The sequence below is a fragment of the Nerophis lumbriciformis genome, linkage group LG07 (assembly GCF_033978685.3).
Source record: "Nerophis lumbriciformis linkage group LG07, RoL_Nlum_v2.1, whole genome shotgun sequence".
NCBI classification, from domain to species: Eukaryota; Metazoa; Chordata; class Actinopteri; order Syngnathiformes; family Syngnathidae; genus Nerophis; species Nerophis lumbriciformis.
This window is the reverse complement of record NC_084554.2, coordinates 41,402,501-41,422,567: the sequence shown is the minus strand read 5'-3', so window position 1 is coordinate 41,422,567 and position 20,067 is coordinate 41,402,501. Positions and strand designations below refer to the sequence as shown.

The window sequence follows — 20,067 nt, the reverse complement described above, 5'->3', positions numbered from 1 at the left end:
TGTGGCATAGAAAGAGAATGAGTTAAGACCTTTGTTAGATCGGAATCTGGGTTTAACGTGGTTTGTGGAGCTCCCCCTGGTGTTGTGGTTATAGCGGTCATTTACGTTAAGGAAGTAGTTCGACATGTACTTCGGTATCAGGGAGGTGTAGCGGATTTTATAGACTGGGCTCAGTGCAAGTTGTTTTACTCTGTCCTCCACCCTGAGCCAGCCCACTTTGGAGAAGTGAGTAGGAGTGAGGTGGGATCTGGGGTGGATTGATACCTAAATGTGTGGTATCATCCAAAACTAATGTAAAGTATCAAACAACAGAAGAATAAGTGATTATTACATTTTAACAGAAGTGTAGATAGAACATGTTAAAAGAGAAAGTAAGCAGATATTAAGAGTAAATGAACAAATAGATTAATATTTCATTTTCTACCACTTGTCCTTAATAATGTTGACAAAATAATAGAATGATAAATGACACAATATGTTACTGCATATGTCAGCAACTAATTTAGGCGCCTTTGTTTGCTTACTTACTAATAAAATAAAAGTTGTCTTGTATGTTCACTATTTTATTCAAGGACAAACTTGCAATAAGAAACATATGTTTGATGTACCCTTAAAGCTAAAAATGCCCTTTTTTGTGGTCCCCTTTATTTAGAAAAGTACGGAAAAATATCGAAATACATTTTGGTACCGGTACCAAAATATTGGTATCGGGACAACACTACGTCAACAGCCAAATTAGGAGCCTTTGTGTGCTTACTTACTACTAAAAGACAAATTGTCTAGTATGTTCACTATTTTATTTAAGACCAAAAATTGGTCTTTGATTGCAATGAGAAACATACGTTTAATGTATCATAAGATTTTCTGTTAAAATTAAGCCAATAATAACTTTTTTTGTGGTCCCCTTTATTTTGAAAAGTATTGAAAAAAATGTTTGTACCGGTACCAACCAGTGACGTGCCGTCAGGAGAGGCAGGTGAGGCGGGGGCCTCACGTGCCATTATCGAAAGAAAAAAAATGTAAAAAGAAAAAAAAACAATTAAATTGTTATATGTATCCAGTGATTATACTATAAAGTTATTTTCCATTTAACTTCACCAGTTTTAGATTATTTTTTATTCAAAATCGCTGAATTTTCACATTTGCCGTTCAAATACTGAGAAGAGACTTGCGGTGAGTCAGCAGCCAGTTGTGCCTCTACATGGATTGCGCAATGACTCGGCTAACTGCTGGCCTGGTGTGCAGTGAGACCGTATTGCTATATGAACTATATTATACATTTCCATAGTTTAGTTAGCTGAGGTATATAATGTACAGTGTATTTTGTCAACAACTGTATGTGTGTAACGTATTTCTTGTGCTGAGCAATCATAAAACGGCTGCGAAGACGCACTAGCTGAGGCTCGTAGTAATCCCGCCTCATGGTGGTAGAGGGCGCTAGTGATCCCAGGGATCACTTTTGCGACTACTCGGCTGCAGAATAAGTGACAACAAGCAGCAAGAGATAGTGATCGTTTATTTTTTCCTCTCACCTGGACTATTAACATGGAGGATTACATATCTAAAATAAAACGTTTTTTTAAACTGGACTTTCAATCGAAGCAGGAGGTAATAATTAAAGGAAGATCTCCATTGAGACAGAGAGACTTTTAAAACTGAAGAAAGATAAGGAAGACTTCTATAAACAAGTTATAGAGGCTTTTGTTCAGAAGGAGCGGCGCATGGACTTCATTTATAAGTAAAGGTAAGACCATAATAACATTTTTTTTTATTAAATGTGCTTTTTTGTGTGCTACAGTTTGTATGTATAAAGTTAAAGTTAAGTTAAAGTACCAATGATTGTCACATAAACTTGGTGTGGTGAAATTTGTCCTCTGCATTTGACCCATCCCCTTGTTCACCCCCTGGGAGGTGAGGGGAGCAGTGGGCAGCAGCGGCGCCACGCCCGGGAATAATTTTTGGTGATTTAACCCCCAATTCCAACCCTTGATGCTGAGTGCCAAGCAGGGAAGAATGCTGGTATGAGCTTTTAAACATAACCCGTTAACTGCTGCCAATCAAATGGTGAATAAGATACTCTTTAGGGTTCATATGTTTGTAAATCTGACTGTGATGAAGTCAGTGCCTCACCAGCCATCAACCTCACCGCACGTCACTGGTACCAACATATTGGTATCGGGACAACCCCTAGTTCCGATTGAGCGGAAAAAGCGCAATGTGAATAATCCGCAGTAGCAAGTCTTAGTGGACTCCAAGAGAGTGACTTTTGACCCCGCGTCGGTCATTCATACGGCACGTGACGCAGGTACAAGACCGAGCGGGCGGGTGGGCTTTTAAGTGGCTCCGATGTTTGTCCACTCTGAACAGCGAAGCGCGTCCCGTGCTGTGCTCGTTGCCGTCGTTCAGTGACATGTGGACTATGCTTTCGTATGGCATCAGTGGTCGCCCAGCATGCGGCGGCGTGTTCGCCGTTAGCAGCCGCAACAGGTGGTGGGCCCCCCACTAAGTACTGTTGGTCCAACTGCTGCCTCGGTCTTGTCCAATTTAAGTTGTTTACATGACTTTAAAGTCCTATTTGCATGAATAAAACAGCAGACTATAGAGTAGAAACTGTGCTTTTTTTGGGGGGTGTTTGACAGCGACGCCCCGGCCACAAGCTGGACGCAGCAAAACAAGAAACAAAAACACTCCATGACATTAAAAAAAAAAAAATGCAGTCCAGGATTCTCTCGAGACGCAAGTAGTTTAAATATTGAACATCATCCTGATCGGGTCTCCTGAGAAAAACAGTTGGAGGTTTCTGCAAAACCGAGGAAACACATATATGCTCCCTTCAGGTGCACCAAGCCCATAATAGAGCGTTGTGATGTTACAACCGGGGTCATGCTGTGAGCAGAATTTTGTTAAACCTGCTCCCACTTTGACACATTTTATGTTGCAGAACTTACATAAAAAATATGGCAGTAGGAATCGGGAAAAAAACTAAACTACTATTGGCAATAAGGAATACGTTTTTTTGTTGTTGTTTTTTTACAGAATGAAATAAGACAGATTTCCTTAAGCCCAACCCGCTTACCCACACACGCTTACCACATTCATCCACACCAGGAAAGCAAAAGTCGGACATGTTAAGAGAAATAAAAAACAAACAAAAGTGAAATAAATGATTGAAATTGCATGCATCAACAAAATAAAGAAAGAAAGAAAAAAAAAAAAATATATATATATATATATATATATATATATATATATATATATATATATATATATATATATATATATATATCGTATTTTTCGGACTAAAAGTCGCAGTTTTTTTCATAGTTTGGCTGGGCTACAGTGTGATTTATATGTTTTTTTCCTTCTTTATTATGCATTTTCGGCAGGTGCGACTTTACTCCGAAAAATACGGTAAGTTAATTCATTTAGAAATAAATACAAATAAAATCAAAGATATAATCCATCCATCCATCCATTTTCTACCGCTTATTCCCTTTTGGGGTCGCGGGGGGCGCTGGAGCCTATCTCAGCTACAATCGGGCGGAAGGCGGGGTACACCCTGGACAAGTCGCCACCTCATCGCAGGGCCAACACAGATAGACAGACAACATTCACACTCACATTCACACACTAGGGCCAATTTAGTGTTGCCAATCAACCTATCCCCAGGTGCATGTTTTTTGGAGGTGGGAGGAAGCCGGAGTACCCGGAGGGAACCCACGCAGTCACGGGGAGAACATGCAAACTCCGCACAGAAAGATCCCGAGCCCGGGATTGAACCCAAGACTACTCAGGACCTTCGTATTGTGAGGCAGATGCACTAACCCCTCTTCCACCGTGCTGCCCCAAAGATATAATAATAAAATAAAATATTACATTTAAAAAAAATATATAAGGACTACTTGGATCAAGACATTATAGCAGATCTGGTTAAGCTTTTCAATCTTGCCTGCCGGACATTCCCAACTCATTTGTTTTGATCTTTAAGATGGAAACAGTACACTGCAAAAACTGAAATCTAAGTAAGATTAAATATCTCAAATAAGGGTGATATTTGCTTTTTTTCTGTCTGATAAGATAATTCTTCTCACTAAGCGGATTTCATGTTAGAGTGTTTTACTTGTTTTAAGTGTTTTGGTCCTAAATGATCTCAGTAAGATATTACAGCTTGTTGCTGAGATTTTATGACCTATATTGAGTAAAACAGGCTTGAAACTAGAAAATAAACCGTTGCAAAGCTGTCATCAACACTCATGAGTATAAAACTGCTTTTTCAAAAGTAATAAATTCTTATTTCAAGCATGAAAAAAAAAATCATGACTTTGACACAATTGTGTCTCATAATTAAAACAGACGACAGCCAAATGGACTTTGCGGTTTTATTTTCAATGAAACAAGAGAAAATACGTACTCATATAGTGGTACAGTCGGCACAGTACAGTAAACGGACAGTTAATATTTAAACATTTAACATTTCAAACTATTTTGAACAGAAATAGTTCATGCACATTCAGGTAAAATATTCAAAATTACAATTAAAAAAAAATTTGGCTGGGTGCCGGGCTGTATGTATATATATATATATATATATATATATATATATATATATATATATATATGTATATATATATATATATATATATATTCCTTGCGCACTAATTGACTGAAAGAGCACGCACTTGGCACATTGATGTCATGTTATCGATGGAAAAATGCATTTTTAGACAATATGATTTGCCTGAGCGGCTAGTAGACCCCGAGAGTAACAAGCGGTTGCCTTTCCATTAAGAAAAATAAACTCGTTTTTAGTGTAAGTTTTCTGGTTTTAAGAAATTTAATGCCGAGCGCATATCATTATGTCAAGATAATGGCACAAGACCGATTGGTACCGGGCCGCACAAGAAATAAAAAAACATTTAAATGTTTTTTTTTTAATTTTATTTGTATTAAATCAACATAAAAAACACAAGATACACTTACAATTAGTGCACCAACCCAAAAAACCTCCCTCCCCCATTCACACTCATTCACACAAAAGGGTTGTTTCTTTCTGTTATTAATATTCTGGTTCCTACATTATATATCAATATATATCAATAGTCTGCAGGGATACAGTCCGTAAGCACACATGATTGTTTTTTTTTCTGACAAAAAAAATAAAATAAAAATACACCCCCCTCCCCCCCGGTCCGTGGGACAAGATTTCAAGCGGACCACTGACCACTGACTTACATGAAACAAAAAACTAAATACAATTTAAATTAAATAAAAATAACCACAAGACCACTTTAAATACACACACAAAAAAGATTTAAATACAGCAATTTTTACTGTTGATGCAAAAACTGAAGACTGAAATTTAGGCAAAATCCGGCGAAAGTTATTGAAAAAAAATAGAAACTTCCATGAAACAAAAAAATAAATACAATTTAAATATAAAAAAAAAAAAAAAAACGCAAGACCACTTTAAATACGCACAAACATTTTTAAAAATACAGCAATTTTTACTGTTGATGCAAAAATTGAAGACTGAAATTTAGGCAAAATCTGGCGAAAGTTATTGAAAAAAAAGCGACTTCCATGAAACAAAAAAATAAGTACAATTTTTTTTTTTTTTTTTAAATAACCACAAGACCACTTTAAATACACACAAAAATGTTTTTTTAAATACAGCAATTTTTACTGTTGATGCAAAAACTGAAGACTGAAATTTAGGCAAAATCCGGCGAAAGTTATTGAAAAAAAAGCGACTTCCATGAAACATAAAAATAAATACAATTTAAATTTAAAAAAAAATAACCACAAGACCACTTTAAATACGCACAAACATTTTGAAAAATACAGCAATTTTTACTGTTGATGCAAGAACTGAATACAGAAATTTAGGCAAAATCTGGCTAAAGTTATTGAAAAAAAAGCGACTTCCATGAAACAAAAAAATTAATACAATTTAAATTTAAAAACAAACAAACCACAAGACCCCTTTAAATACGCACAAACATTTTTAAAAATACAGCAATTTTTACTGTTGATGCAAAAACTGAAGACTGAAATTTAGGCAAAATCTGGCGAAAGGTTTTGAAAAAAAAAAGTGACTTCCAACAAACAAAAAAATAAATACAATTTAAATTTTAAAAAAAATAACCACAAGACCACTTTAAATACACAAACATTTTTTTTAAGATACAGCAATTTTTACTGTTGATGCAAAAACTGAAGACTGAAATGTAGGCAAAATCCGGCGAAAGTTATTGAAAAAAAAAGCGACTTCCATCAAACAAAAAAATAAATACAATTTAAATTTTAAAAAAAAAATAACCACAAGACCACTTTAAATACACTCAAACATTTTTTTAAAATACAGCAATTCTTACTGTTGATGCAAAAACTGAAGACTGAAATTTAGGCAAAATCTGGCGAAAGGTTTTGAAAAAGAAAAGTGACTTCCAACAAACAAAAAAATAAATACAATTTAAAATTTTTTAAAAATAACCACAAGACCACTTTAAATACACAAACATTTTTTTAAGATACAGCAATTTTTACTGTTGATGCAAAAACTGAAGACTGAAATGTAGGCAAAATCCGGCGAAAGTTATTGAAAAAAAAAGCGACTTCCATCAAACAAAAAAATAAATACAATTTAAATTTTAAAAAAAAAATAACCACAAGACCACTTTAAATACACTCAAACATTTTTTTAAAATACAGCAATTCTTACTGTTGATGCAAAAACTGAAGACTGAAATTTAGGCAAAATCTGGCGAAAGGTTTTGAAAAAGAAAAGTGACTTCCAACAAACAAAAAAATAAATACAATTTAAAAAATTTTAAAAATAACCACAAGACCACTTTAAATACACAAACATTTTTTTAAGATACAGCAATTTTTACTGTTGATGCAAAAACTGAAGACTGAAATGTAGGCAAAATCCGGCGAAAGTTATTGAAAAAAAAAAAGCGACTTCCATGAAACAAAAAAATAAATACAATTTAAATTTAAAAACAAACAAACCGCAAGACCACTTTAAATACGCACAAACATTTTGAAAAATACAGCAATTTTTACTGTTGATGCAAAAACTGAAGACTGAAATTTAGGCAAAATCTGGCGAAAGGTTTTGAAAAAAAAAAAGTGACTTCCATGAAACAAAAAAAAAAGTACAATTTAATTTTTTTTTTTTAAATAACCACAATACCACTTTAAATACGCACAAAAATGTTTTAAATACAGCAATTTTTACTGTTGATGCAAAAACTGAAGACTGAAATTTAGGCAAAATCCGGCGAAAGTTATTGAAAAAAAAAAGCGACTTCCATGAAACAAAAAAATAAATACAATTTAAATTAAAAACAAAACAAACCACAAGACCACTTTAAATACACACAAACATTTTTTTTTAAAACAGCAATTTTTACTGTTGATGCAAAAACTGAAGACTGAAATTTATGCAAAATCTGGCGAAAGTTATTGAAAAAAAAAAGCGACTTCCATGAAACAAAAAAATAAGTACAATTTAATTTTTTTTTTTTAATAACCACAAGACCACTTTAAATACACACAAACATTTTTTTTAAATACAGCAATTTTTTACTGTTGATGCATAAGCTGAAGACTGAAATGTAGGCAAAATCTGGCAAAAGTTATTTAAAAAAAAAAAGTGACTTACATGAAAGAAGTTCTGGTCCATTTAAGAAGCTGCGGTGACATGAGAAGGTTCTGGAAAGGAAGCACACAAAAAAAGTTGACTTGTGGATCTTCTGTATAAAAACTTTATTTCTTACATTTAATATATGTCATCCCTGTTACATAACGTTATGCAACCACCACGTTGGCTGCTCCATCAAAGCCTCCCTGCACAATTTGTGTCCCCAAAAGCGGGAAGTCAAAGGAGCCATTTTGGCGTGCACGCCGCCGAGATGTCACGTGACCTCCGTACAAGAACGCCGATTTCATTGCTCCCCCGAACGTATTTTACTTAACAGCAACACCATCATCAGACAATTAGGCCACTGATTGAGGAGAGCCCCTCGGAGGCCCCGAAGAGAAACCACCGGAAAATATATTCTCGCCGCAGCGCTCCGACACTCGGCCCGGTAATTGTCTTATCGACGCTCGCCGCCTTGTGTCGGGAATCACATTAGTGGGGAAAAGCGGGATTTGGGTGTTGCTTTACCTATGCAGATGACAATCTGCACCCAGATTACACGTGTTTGCTGGCTGTTTATCCTCGGCCGCTTTAAGCCGGCTGGAACTTGCAGCTGGCAGCAGAAATCAGCGATCATCAACAACAGCAAAGAGAGCGGCGCCTCCTTAATGCCGCTAACAAGTACGGCGCCTAGCGCGGGATTATCCGAGGCGTCTGAGATAAATTCAATCATCACATATGCATTATTTCTGCCGACAGAGGAGAATTGAGCCAGTATTTACCAGTGAGTTGCACGGGTGTTGCTCCACCGTGTGACTGACTGGCTGCTTGGCAGTCGGCGGCCATTTTGGCATCAGGCCATCTCAACACTTGACTTGCTGTTCAAGATGCAACCAGCATCTGAAAACAAATATATACAAACTATTAAAAAAAATACTATAAATATAAATAGAGAAAAATACGTTAAAATGCAATATCGGAAAATATTGGTATCATTTTTTTTTTTTATTATCGGTATCGTTTTTTTTTTTTTAATTTTATTAAATCAACAAAAAACACAAGATACACTTACAATTAGTGCACCAACCCAAAAAACCTCCCTCCCCCATTTACACTCATTCACACAAAAGGGTTTGTTTCTTTCTGTTATTAATATTCTGGTTCCTACATTATATATCAATATATATCAATACAGTCTGCAAGGGATACAGTCCGTAAGCACACATGATTGTGCGTGCTGCTGGTCCACTAATAGTACTAACCTTTAACAGTTAATTTTACTCATTTTCATTAATTACTAGTTTCTATGTAACTGTTTTTATATTGTTTTACTTTCTTTTTTATTCAAGAAAATGTTTTTAATTTATTTATCTTATTTTATTTTATTATTATTTTTTGAAAGTACCTTATATTCACCATACCTGGTTGTCCAAATTAGGCATAATAATGAGTTAATTCCACGACTGTATATATCGGTTGATATCGGTATCGGTAATTAAAGAGTTGGACAATATCGGAATATCGGATATCGGCAAAAAGCCATTATCAGACATCCCTAAATATAAATAATTAATAATGTTAACATTTTATTTGTATTCAATGCATTTAATTTATAAATAAACCATTTTTATTAAACAAATACATAGCAACTATATTTATTATGGGTGTCAAAAAAATAGATTTTCAAATGAAACGCGATTCTTACCTGAAACAATTCTCAATCTATTAAAAAAAGAAAAAAGAAAAATCGATTTAAATTACGGATGTACGATAATGGCTTTTTTGCCGATATCCGATATTCCGATACTGTCCAACTCTTAATTACCGATACCGATATCAACCGATACCGATATATACAGTCGTGGAATTAACACATTATTATGCCTAATTTGGACAACCAGGTATGGTGAAGATAAGGTAGTTTAAAAAAAAAAAATTAATAAAATAAAATAAGATAAATAAATTTAAAACATTTTCTTGAATAAAAAAGAAAGTAAAACAATATAAAAACAGTTACATAGAAACTAGTAATTAATGAAAATGAGTCAAATTAACTGTTAGATTAGGTTAGTACTATTAGTGGACCAGCAGCACGCACAATCATGTGTGCTTACGGACTGTATCCCTTGCAAACTGTATTGATATATATTGATATATAATGTAGGAACCAGAATATTAATAACAGAAAGAAACAACCCTTTTGTGTGAATGAGTGTGAATGGAGGAGGGAGGTTTTTTGGGTTGGTGCACTAATTGTAAGTGTATCTTGTGTTTTTTATGTTGATTTAATAAAAAATAAAATAAAAAAAATAAATAAAAAAACGATACCGATAATAAAAAAAAAAACGATACCGATAATTTCCGATATTACATTTTAAAGCATTTATCGGCATCGACATCTCTAATTTAAATGGAATAAAATCTACTCCCAAGTGGTCCGGACTGGTAAAATCATGGTGCGATAACTTAAAAATAAAGACAACTCCAGATAGTTTTCTTTGTTTAACAATAGAACAAGCACATTCTTAAAATGTACAAATCATAATGTTGTTGTTTTTTTTTTTTACACTTACATGTTGCGGTTAATACTAATCTATCTTTATTTGTCGTTATTTATATTTTCTGAATAAAATATGTGATAATGTTCATCAGTCAACTTCTTGGTGTTAATTTTCAATCTATCCAGATAAAATAATTAAATCAAAATCAAATTACAGTATGTTATTTATGTAGTTTGATCATTTTCCTCGACTGATGTACTAACATCATGTGGTTTATTTTGTACATATGTAGCATCATCTACAAAGATACAAAGAATTGCTATTGCGACATCTAGTGGACACATTTAGAACAGCAGTTTCTTTCATTCAAAAAGCCGCTGGGTTTCGTCCCTGGTGATGCTCTGCCACGACTCCGCTGCAGCTGTCTTCAGTTCCTGCTTGTTCTTTGGGGATTTTCCTTTCAGTTTTGTCTTCAGCAAGTGAAATGCATGCTCAATGGGATTCAGGTCAGGTGATCGACTTGACCATTGCAGAACATTCCACTTTTTTGCCTTAAAAAAACTCTTTGGTTGCTTTTGCAGTATGCTTGGGGTCATTGTCCATCTGCTTTGCGAAGCGCCGTCCAATGAGTTTTGAAGCATTTGGCTGAATATGAGCAGATAATATTGCCCGAAACACTTCAGAATTCATTCTGCTGCTTTTTGTCAGCTGTCACATCATCAATAAATATAAGAGATCCAGTCCCACTGGCAGCCATGCATGCCCACTCCATTACACTACCACCACCATGCTTCACTGATGAGGTGGTATGCTTTAGATCAGGGGTCACCAACGCGGTGCCCGCGGGCACCAGGTTGCCCGTAAGGACCAGATGAGTCGCCCGCTGGCTTGTTCTAAAAATAGCTCAAATAGCAGCACTTACCTGTGAGCTGCCTCTATTTTTTAAATGTTATTTATTTACTAGTAAGCTGGTCTCGCTTTGCTCGACATTTTTAATTCTAAGAGAGACAAAACTCATATAGAATTGGTCTTCACTTGTTTAAATAAATTAAATTTTTTTTCTTACTTTGCTTCTTATAACTTTCAGAAAGACCATTTTAGAGAAAAATACAACCTTAAAAATTATTTTAGGATTTTTAAACACACTTTTTACCTTTTAAATTCCTTCCTCTTCTTTCCTGACAATTTAAATCAATGTTCAAGTAAATTATTTTTTTTTATTGTAAAGAATAATAAATAAATTTTAATTTAATTCTTCATTTTAGCTTCTTTTTTTTCAACAAAGAATATTTGTGAAATATTTCTTCAAACTTATGCATAAAATTCAAAAAAATTATTCTGGCAAATGTAGAAAATCTGTAGAATCAAATTTAAATCTTATTTCAAAGTCTTTTGAATTTATTTTAAAATTTTTGTTCTGGAAAATCTACAAGAAATAATGATTTGTCTTTGTTAGAAATATAGCTTGGTCCAATTTGTTATATATTCTAACAAAGTGCATATTGAATTTGAACCTATTTAAAACATGTCATCAAAATTCTAAAATTAATCTTAATCAGGAAAAATTACTAATGATGTTCCATAAATTATTTTTTAAATTTTTTTCAAAAAGATTCAAATTACCGTATTTTTCGGAGTATAAGTCGCACCGGAGTATAAGTCGCACCTGCCGAAAATGCATAATAAAAAAGGAAAAAAAACATATATAAGTCGCACTGGAGCCCGGCCAAACTATGAAAAAAACTGTGACTTATAGTCCAAAAAATACGGTAGCTAGTTTTTCTCTTCTTTTTTTCGGTTGAATTTTGAATTTTAAAGAGTCGAAATTGAAGATAAACTATGGTTCAAAATTTAATTTTCATTTTTTTCGTGTTTTCTCCTCTTTTCTTAAAACATGTTAGTGGCTAGCTAGTTAAAATGGGATATTGTGATTTCACAAGACTGTCTTAGAAGTGATCATTTGAAAATGTTCAATTTGAAAAATGTGCACTTCGGGAAAATATAAAAATAAAGTGTTGCATATTGATATTTATCTGTTTCTATATATATTTTTTGTGAGAAATCATTAAGATGATCAGTGTTCCCACAAAGATAAATATAATTAATTATTAATAATAACATAGAGTTAAAGGTAAATTGAGCAAATTGGCTATTTCTGGCAATTTATTTAAGTGTGTATCAAACTGGTAGCCCTTCGCATTAATCAGTACCCAAGAAGTAGCTCTTGGTTTCAAAAAGGTTGGTGAGCCCTGCTTTAGATCTTGAGCAGTTCCTTTCCTTCTCCATACTCTTCTCTTTCCATCATTCTGGTACAAGTTGATCTTTGTCTCATCTGTCCAAAAGATGTTGTTCTAGAACTGCACAGGCTCTTTTAGATGTTTCTTGTCAAACTCTAATCTGGCCTTCCTGTTTTTGAGGCTCACCCATGGTTTACACCTTGTGATGAAACCTCTGGTGAAGTCTTCTCTTAGAAAATGGAAAGGATTTGTCTGTCATCCACCACACTTGTTTTCCGTGATCTTCCAGGTCTTTTGGTGTTGCTGAGCTCTTTTTAAGAATGTACCAAACAGTTGATTTGGCCACACCTCATGTTTTTGCTATCTCTCTGATGGCTTTGTTTTGATTTTTCAACCTAATGATGGCTTGCTCCACTGATAGTAAAAACTCTTTGGACTTCATATTGAGCGATGACCTCCCCAGATTCCAAATGAATATACCACACTTGAAATGAACTCGAGGCCTTTTATCTGCTATTTTGTAAATTAAATAATGAGGGAATAACACACGCCTGGCCATGGAACAGCTGAGCAGCCAATTGTCCAACTACTTTTGGTCCCTTAAAGGCCTACTGAAATGCGATTTTCTTATTTAAACGGGGATAGCAGGTCCATTCTATGTGTCATACTTAATCATTTTGCGATATTGCCATATTTTTGCTGAAAGGATTTAGTAGAAAACATCGACGATAAAGTTCGCAACTTTTGGTCGCTGATAAAAAAGCCTTGCCTGTACCGGAAGTAGCAGACGAGTAGCGTGACGTCACAGGTTGTGGAGCTCCTCACATCTGCACATTGTTTACAATCATGGCCACCAGCAGCGAGAGCGATTCGGACCGAGTAAGCGATGATTTCCCCATTAATTTGAGCGAGGATGAAAGATTTGTGGATGAGGAAAGTGAGAGTGAAGGACTAGAGGGCAGTGGGAGCGATTCAGATAGGGAAGATGCTGTGAGAGGCGGGTGGGACCTGATATTCAGCTGGGAATGACTAAAACAGTAAATAAACACTAGACATATATATACTCTATTAGCCACAACACAACCAGGCTTATATTTAATATGCCACAAATTAATCCCGCATAACAAACACCTCCCCCCTCCCATCCATATAACCCGCCAATACAACTCAAACACCTGCACAACACACTCAATCCCACAGCCCAAAGTACCTTTCACCTCCCCAAAGTTCATACAGCACATATATTTCCCCAAAGTCCCCAAAGTTACGTACGTGACATGCACATAGCGGCATGCACGTACGGGCAAGCGATCAAATGTTTGGAAGCCGCAGCTGCATGCGTACTGACGGTACCGTGTCTGCGCATCCAACTCAAAGTCCTCCTGGTAAGAGTCTCTGTTGTCCCAGTTCTCCACAGGCCAATGGTAAAGCTTGACTGTCATCTTTCGGGAATGTAAACAATGAAACACCGGCTGTGTTATCCGGCAAAACTGTCAGGGGGTGCATTCTACGGCTGGTGTGCGTTATCCAGCACAACACCTGCCGCAATACACCGCTTCCCACCTACAGCTTTCTTCTTTGCTGTCTCCATTGTTCATTGAACAAATTGCAAAAGATTCACCAACACAGATGTCCAGAATACTGTGGAATTTTGCGATGAAAACAGACGACTTAATAGCTGGCCACCATGCTGTCCCAAAAGGTCCTCTACAATCCGTGACGTCACGCGCAGGCGTCTTCATACCGAGACGTTTTCAGCAGGATATTTTGCGCAAAATTTAAAATTGCACTTTAGTAAGCTAACCCGGCCGTATTGGCATGTGTTGCAATGTTAAGATTTCATCATTGATATATAAACTATCAGACTGTGTGGTCGGTAGTAGTGGGTTTCAGTAGGCTTTTAAAAGGTGGAAGGCACATGTAAAATGTGTTGTAATTCCTACACCGTTCACCTGATTCGGATGTAAATACCCTTTAATTAAAGCTCAAAGTCTGCACTTAAAGCACATCTTGATTGTTTCATTTCAAATCCATTGTGGTGTTGTACAGAGCTGGAAAACTGAAAATTGTGTCAATGTCCAAATATTTATGGACCTAACTGTATATATTTATATACACAAATAGATAGTCCGAGTTAGTCTCTAATGTTGGTGTTTCCACCATTTTGAACAAGTTTGATTAAATAGATCAACAGAACCCTACAAATGACATAAATGTCTCAAATGGCTGCATGAAAACAAAACACAACAATGCTTTAGTGCAGGTTCAGACGCCAAATCCGGCCGACAACTTTCGGATTGGAATGTTTTTATTTCTTCCACTCCTGTGAGCTGACAACATGCCACTTCCTTCCACTCATTACTTGACGCACAGCTCACTCGGCGCCGAATCAAAGCTTTTTTCTCGCCGACTTTTAATAAAGTCGACGAACGCGCTGATGCGTGAGCCACGGTCTGATTAATGGCCTCAGCGAGCGCTATCAGTCAGCACGCGGCGCTCTGACCTTCTAATCGCTGTCACGTCTGCACTCCCGAGGATAAAAAAAAATAAAAATTGTCTGTCAGTCGTCTGCATCACACATGCACACAAGTCGCATTTTAATTGGTGGGAATTTAGCCTGTAATATCCATCGCTGACTCTGTTTCTGTTTGCTCTGTCCTAGGAAATCTTAGGGATGAACCACTAGAAGTGCCCACCTCCGTCTGGGGAGCTCCATAATGTAAATGTATCGTAGCTTCCGGGCCATGACCTCTCCTGGATTTACTCGGACCGTTCTTCTCTTCGTATCTTGGATTTAAAGTTTTGCTCAAACCGGGCCGGCAGCGGTGGCGGCTGCCGCGACGGCGGCGGGAGGAGCGCACCACCGCCTGGGAGCTTTGGGATAACCTTACGGGACGCCGCCATGAGGATCCCCGCCACCTCCCGTCTCTGCCCCATCCTGGTCTGCCTCTGCTTCATCCAGAGGGCCGACGGGGCCGGCCACCGCCCGCCCGCCAAGGTGCTCGCCAGGGGCCAGACTAAGAACCAGACCGGGGAGACGGAGGTGCACCACAGGCCCAAACGAGGCTGGATCTGGAACCAATTCTTTGTTTTAGAAGAACACATGGGGACGGAGGAGCAGTACGTGGGGAAGGTAAGAAGCCGAGTAGCGCAGAGTGGGGCCGTGCTGTGCTCAGGTGCTGGACTGCATCCTCAGCGTTCTTGTCCTCTGATATGTAAATGCGGCCCTCATTTGCGGGTGTTGTCGTTTACAAATCTGGCAGACTTCCTCCCACATAATGGCGGGGATGTTTTATTCCGTCTGATTAACAAGCTACAAAGTTATTGAAACTCCGCGGGATGCCAACCCAGATTTGATGTCGTAGGAAAACGTAAGAAAGGTTGTATTTTTGCCTCATTCCTGTGAGAATCCTGGTACAGGGGTTAGTGCATGTGCCTCACAATACGAAGGGTTTGATCCTGGGCTCGGGATCTTTCTGTATTGAGTTTTCATGTTCTACCCGTGACTTCTCTCCGGGTACTCCGGCTTCCTCCCACCTCCAAAGACAAGCACCTGGGGATAGGTTGATTGGCAACACTAAGTCGGCCCTAGTGTTTGAATGTTGTCTATCTGTGTTGGCCCTGTGATGAGGTGGCGACTTGTTCAGAGTGTACCCCGCCCATACTTGCCAACCTTGAGACCTCCGATTTCGGGAGGTGGGGGGGAGTGGTCGGGGTGGGGTGGGGGCAGAGGCGTTGTTGGGGGCGTGGCTAAGAGGGGAGGAGTATATTTACAGCTAGAATTCACCAAGTCAAGTATTTCATATATATATATAGTACACACACATATATATATATATATATATATATATATATATATATATATATATACTGTGTATATATATATATATATATATATATATATATAGTAAAATATATATATATATATATATATATATATATATACTGTGTGTATATATATATATATATATATATATATATATATATATATATATAGTAAAATATATATATATATACATATATATGATAAAATAAAATAAAATAAAAAATATATATATATATATATATATATATATATATATAACTAGAATTCACTGAAAGTTAAGTATTTTCTTATATATATATATAGCTAGAATTCACTGAAAGTTAAGTATTTTCTTATATATACATATATACATACATACATACATACATACATACATACATACATACATACATACATACATACATACATACATATATATATATATATATATATATATATATATATATATATATATATATATATATATATATATATATATCAAGAGGGACAGAGACAGCGCACAGTGCATGTGGATCACATGTTACCATGGCGAGAAAACATGGAGAGACTGGAATGTAATAGAGTGATCTATGTTTGTCTGTTGCCATCTCCTGGTGAATGTTGGCTATAGCGTACTGTGGTTACTTTTTGGTTGGCCAACGATTTACGTGGTGTTGCGCACCTGACGTCGAGTTTGTGAGTCTGTTCTGAAGTCTACAGTAAAGAGACGTACTTCATCCCCTCGCCTGTTTATTGCCTCCAACTCAATATATTACAACAACATTGCTCCATGCGGACCTGGAGGGGGCGTGGCCTCCAGGTCCGCCTGAATTCCGGGAGATTTTCGGGAGAAAATGTGTCCCGGGAGGTTTTCGGGCGAGGCGCTGAATTTCGGGAGTCTCCCGGAAAATCCGGGAGGGTTGGCAAGTATGACCCCGCCTTCCGCCCGAGTGCAGCTGAGATAGGCTCCAGCAACACCCGCGACCCCGCAGTAGAAAATGGATGGATGGATAATGCAAAACCAACTTTTCTTACCTAGCGGTACCTGCTGTGTTGTATTTGGGATCTGCATAGGTCCTGAAAATGTGAACTCAAAGCGGGGAGGCATTGCAGAGATATTTCTAAAACAGTCTTGCCTTCCTTCCTACTTCCTCCAAACGACAGGTTTGCAATTTGCTCTGTCCGCTGACATCCATGTGTGGTGGAAATACACCCGAACACTCTTGCGCCAGTCAGTCATTTTTACATTTTATAAGACCGATTGTAGTCCAAAACATGTCTACGACAAAATCCCAACGACGAAAATGCTCTGTTGTTGGTTGCTTTAAAGTTCAAGTTGAAGTACCACTGATAGTACCCTCTTCATTTGACCCATCCCCTTCTTCCACCCCCTGGGAGGTGAGGGGAGCAATGAGCAGCAGCAGTGGCCGCGCTCGGGAATCATTTTGGTGATTTAACCCCCAATTCCAACCCTTGATGCTGAGTGCCAAGCAGGGAGGTAATGGGTCCCATTTTTTAAGTCTTTGGGTATGACTCGGCCGGGGTTTGAACTCACGACCTACCGATCTCAGGGCGGACACTCTAACCACAAGGCCACTGCGCAGGTTTAACCAGCACAAGTCACTACACAGACGTTCAGCCTCATCTGAAGTAAAAAGTGTGTTTTTGTTTTACTTTCATGACTTGTGGCAATGTGCCTTTAACTGTGAATCATTTGAGTGTTTGCGAAGAAGAGTCCTGCTTCAACCACAGACCTTCAAAAAATATAGATTTCCCGAAAAACTGCTTTAAATGGCGTGCCCGATGACTACTATTTATGGCAGAGGTGTCAAACGCACGGCCCGCAAACAGGTTTTATTGTAAAGTATAAAAATCAATCTTAAAATTTTTTTAATAAAAGAAACTGCTGTTCTAAATGTGTCCACTAGATGTCACAATAAAAAGTTTTTGTATCTTTGTAGATGATGCTACTTATGTACAAAATAAACCACATGATGTTAGTACATCAGTCGAGGAAAATGATCAAACTACATAAATAATATCCTGTAATTTGATTTTGATATATTTTTTTAATCTTGATAGATTTAACATTAACACCAATGAGTTGACTGATGAACATTACCACATAATTTATGCAGAAAATATAAATAACGACAAATAAAGTATATATACTATTAACCACAACAGGTAATTGTAAAAAAACAACAACAACAACATTATAATTTGTACAATTTCAGAGTGTGCTTGTTCTATTTTTAAACAAAAAAAAAACAATCTGAAGTTGTCTTTATTTTTAAGTTATCGTGCCGTGATTTTACCAGTTCAGGCCACCTGGGAGTAGATTTTTCTCCATGTGGCCCCCGATTTAAAATGACTTTGACACCCCTGCTTTATGGCAATGGAGAAGACAATGAAATGGTAAGTAGTAAGAGTCCGTTAGAAACGTGTGAATGCTATGTTAGCAGTGTCAGCTCGATTTGTTGTGTAGCTAGCTTAGCCTTTCAATGGAGGACAATAGCGTCACCATCCTTAGGCAAAAGAAAGAATGATTTTCTTAAAAACAACTTTTAATTGGATTAGTGCTTACTGTGTTTAGGCTTTCTATATAAGCAGGTTTTTTCACTGTGATAAGACCGGACTTCTTTGGAAAATATGCCAGAGGGGACCTTTACTACAGTGAAGGAGAATAAAGTACCGAAAAAGATTTTAATGTTTTGTTTTTTATTGTAGCAACTTGTTTGGTAACATGTTAGAGAGCAACAAAGGGACTTTAGTGCGTGTGCGAACGCACTGACATTTAAACTGGCTGTTGTTGTTGTTGTTGTTGTTGTTTGGATAAACAAGTGTTTGTTGAGCCATTACCGGCTTGTTATGTTGGTTTTACTCATGTTTACATTGTTTCTTATGGGGAAATATGCTTCATTATACAAACGTTTCAGTTGGCGATAGGGTTGTCCCGATACCAATATGTTGGTACCGGTACCAAAATGTATTTTGATACCGGTAAACAACCAACACTGCACTAGGCCAATGAGAAGGTTGGTCTTGGCTGAATGAACGTGTATCGGACATCTCGGTCTCCCTGGACGTATCCTGGCTCATCCATGCGGACTGGACACTGGCCGAGAGTTGGTGGGCGGCAGTGGGTGGGGTCGGCTCTCGTGGTTGCTTTGTTGGGTCTGCTCCATGCTCCCCCCACCCCAGCAGACAAATGTGTGGAACACCCCAGAGACCACCCCAGTGTACATGTTTTTCTTTCTTTTTTTGTTGTTGTTTTACTTTTGTGGCTGTGTAGAAATGTCTAGTTGCATAAGCTCTGCTCTTTTAATGTCTTTAATATCCTTTGTCTTATTTGATGTTTCCCTCTTGCACGCATATTTATGTGTGCTATGGCTATGAGTTTTTCTTTCTTTCCTTGACCTCAGTCTGGACCCCCTCTCCAGGGGCTAAGGCTTAGACTGAATATATTTTTTTTTTCTCATCCCCCCAGCGTTTACCTGTTTCTCACCTTTTTTGTAAGGGGCGGCGGAAGTTGGCAGACCCGTCAGCGATCCGGTTCTGTCTCCCTGTAATGTTTATCTGCTCTTGAATGGGATTGTGCTGAAAATCTTAATTTACCCTCAGGGATTATTAAATGTATTTCTGATTGTGATTCTGATGTAGTGTTTAAAAAAATAGACAAAAAAATCATAACGTGACCCCTTTAAGGAGTGGGACTATCCAGCACGAGCTGTAGTGCGCTTAAACAACCACCAGGTGGCATCTGTGAGCAGATAATATTGCATCATCTCTTTCTCTTTCGGACTTATGCGGTCTTTTCAGGTCAGTGGTCTTCTCTCACGCTTCAAGTGAGGGATGAGGCAAAAACAAACCCCG

The 20,067-nt window shown here is 37.2% G+C and overlaps 1 protein-coding gene across 2 annotated transcripts in view; it reads left to right on the top strand.

Moving 5' to 3' along the window:
* The window catches only part of LOC133609496 (cadherin-18), a 234,059-nt gene that overhangs the window by 47,425 nt on the left and 166,567 nt on the right, over nucleotides 1-20,067 (top strand). For both annotated transcript variants that reach the window (XM_061965104.2, XM_061965105.1), the window contains exon 2: nucleotides 15,049-15,519. In XM_061965104.2, the coding sequence (XP_061821088.1) occupies nucleotides 15,289-15,519 (231 nt within the window). In that variant the 5' untranslated portion in view covers nucleotides 15,049-15,288. The remainder of the gene's footprint in view (nucleotides 1-15,048; nucleotides 15,520-20,067) is intronic.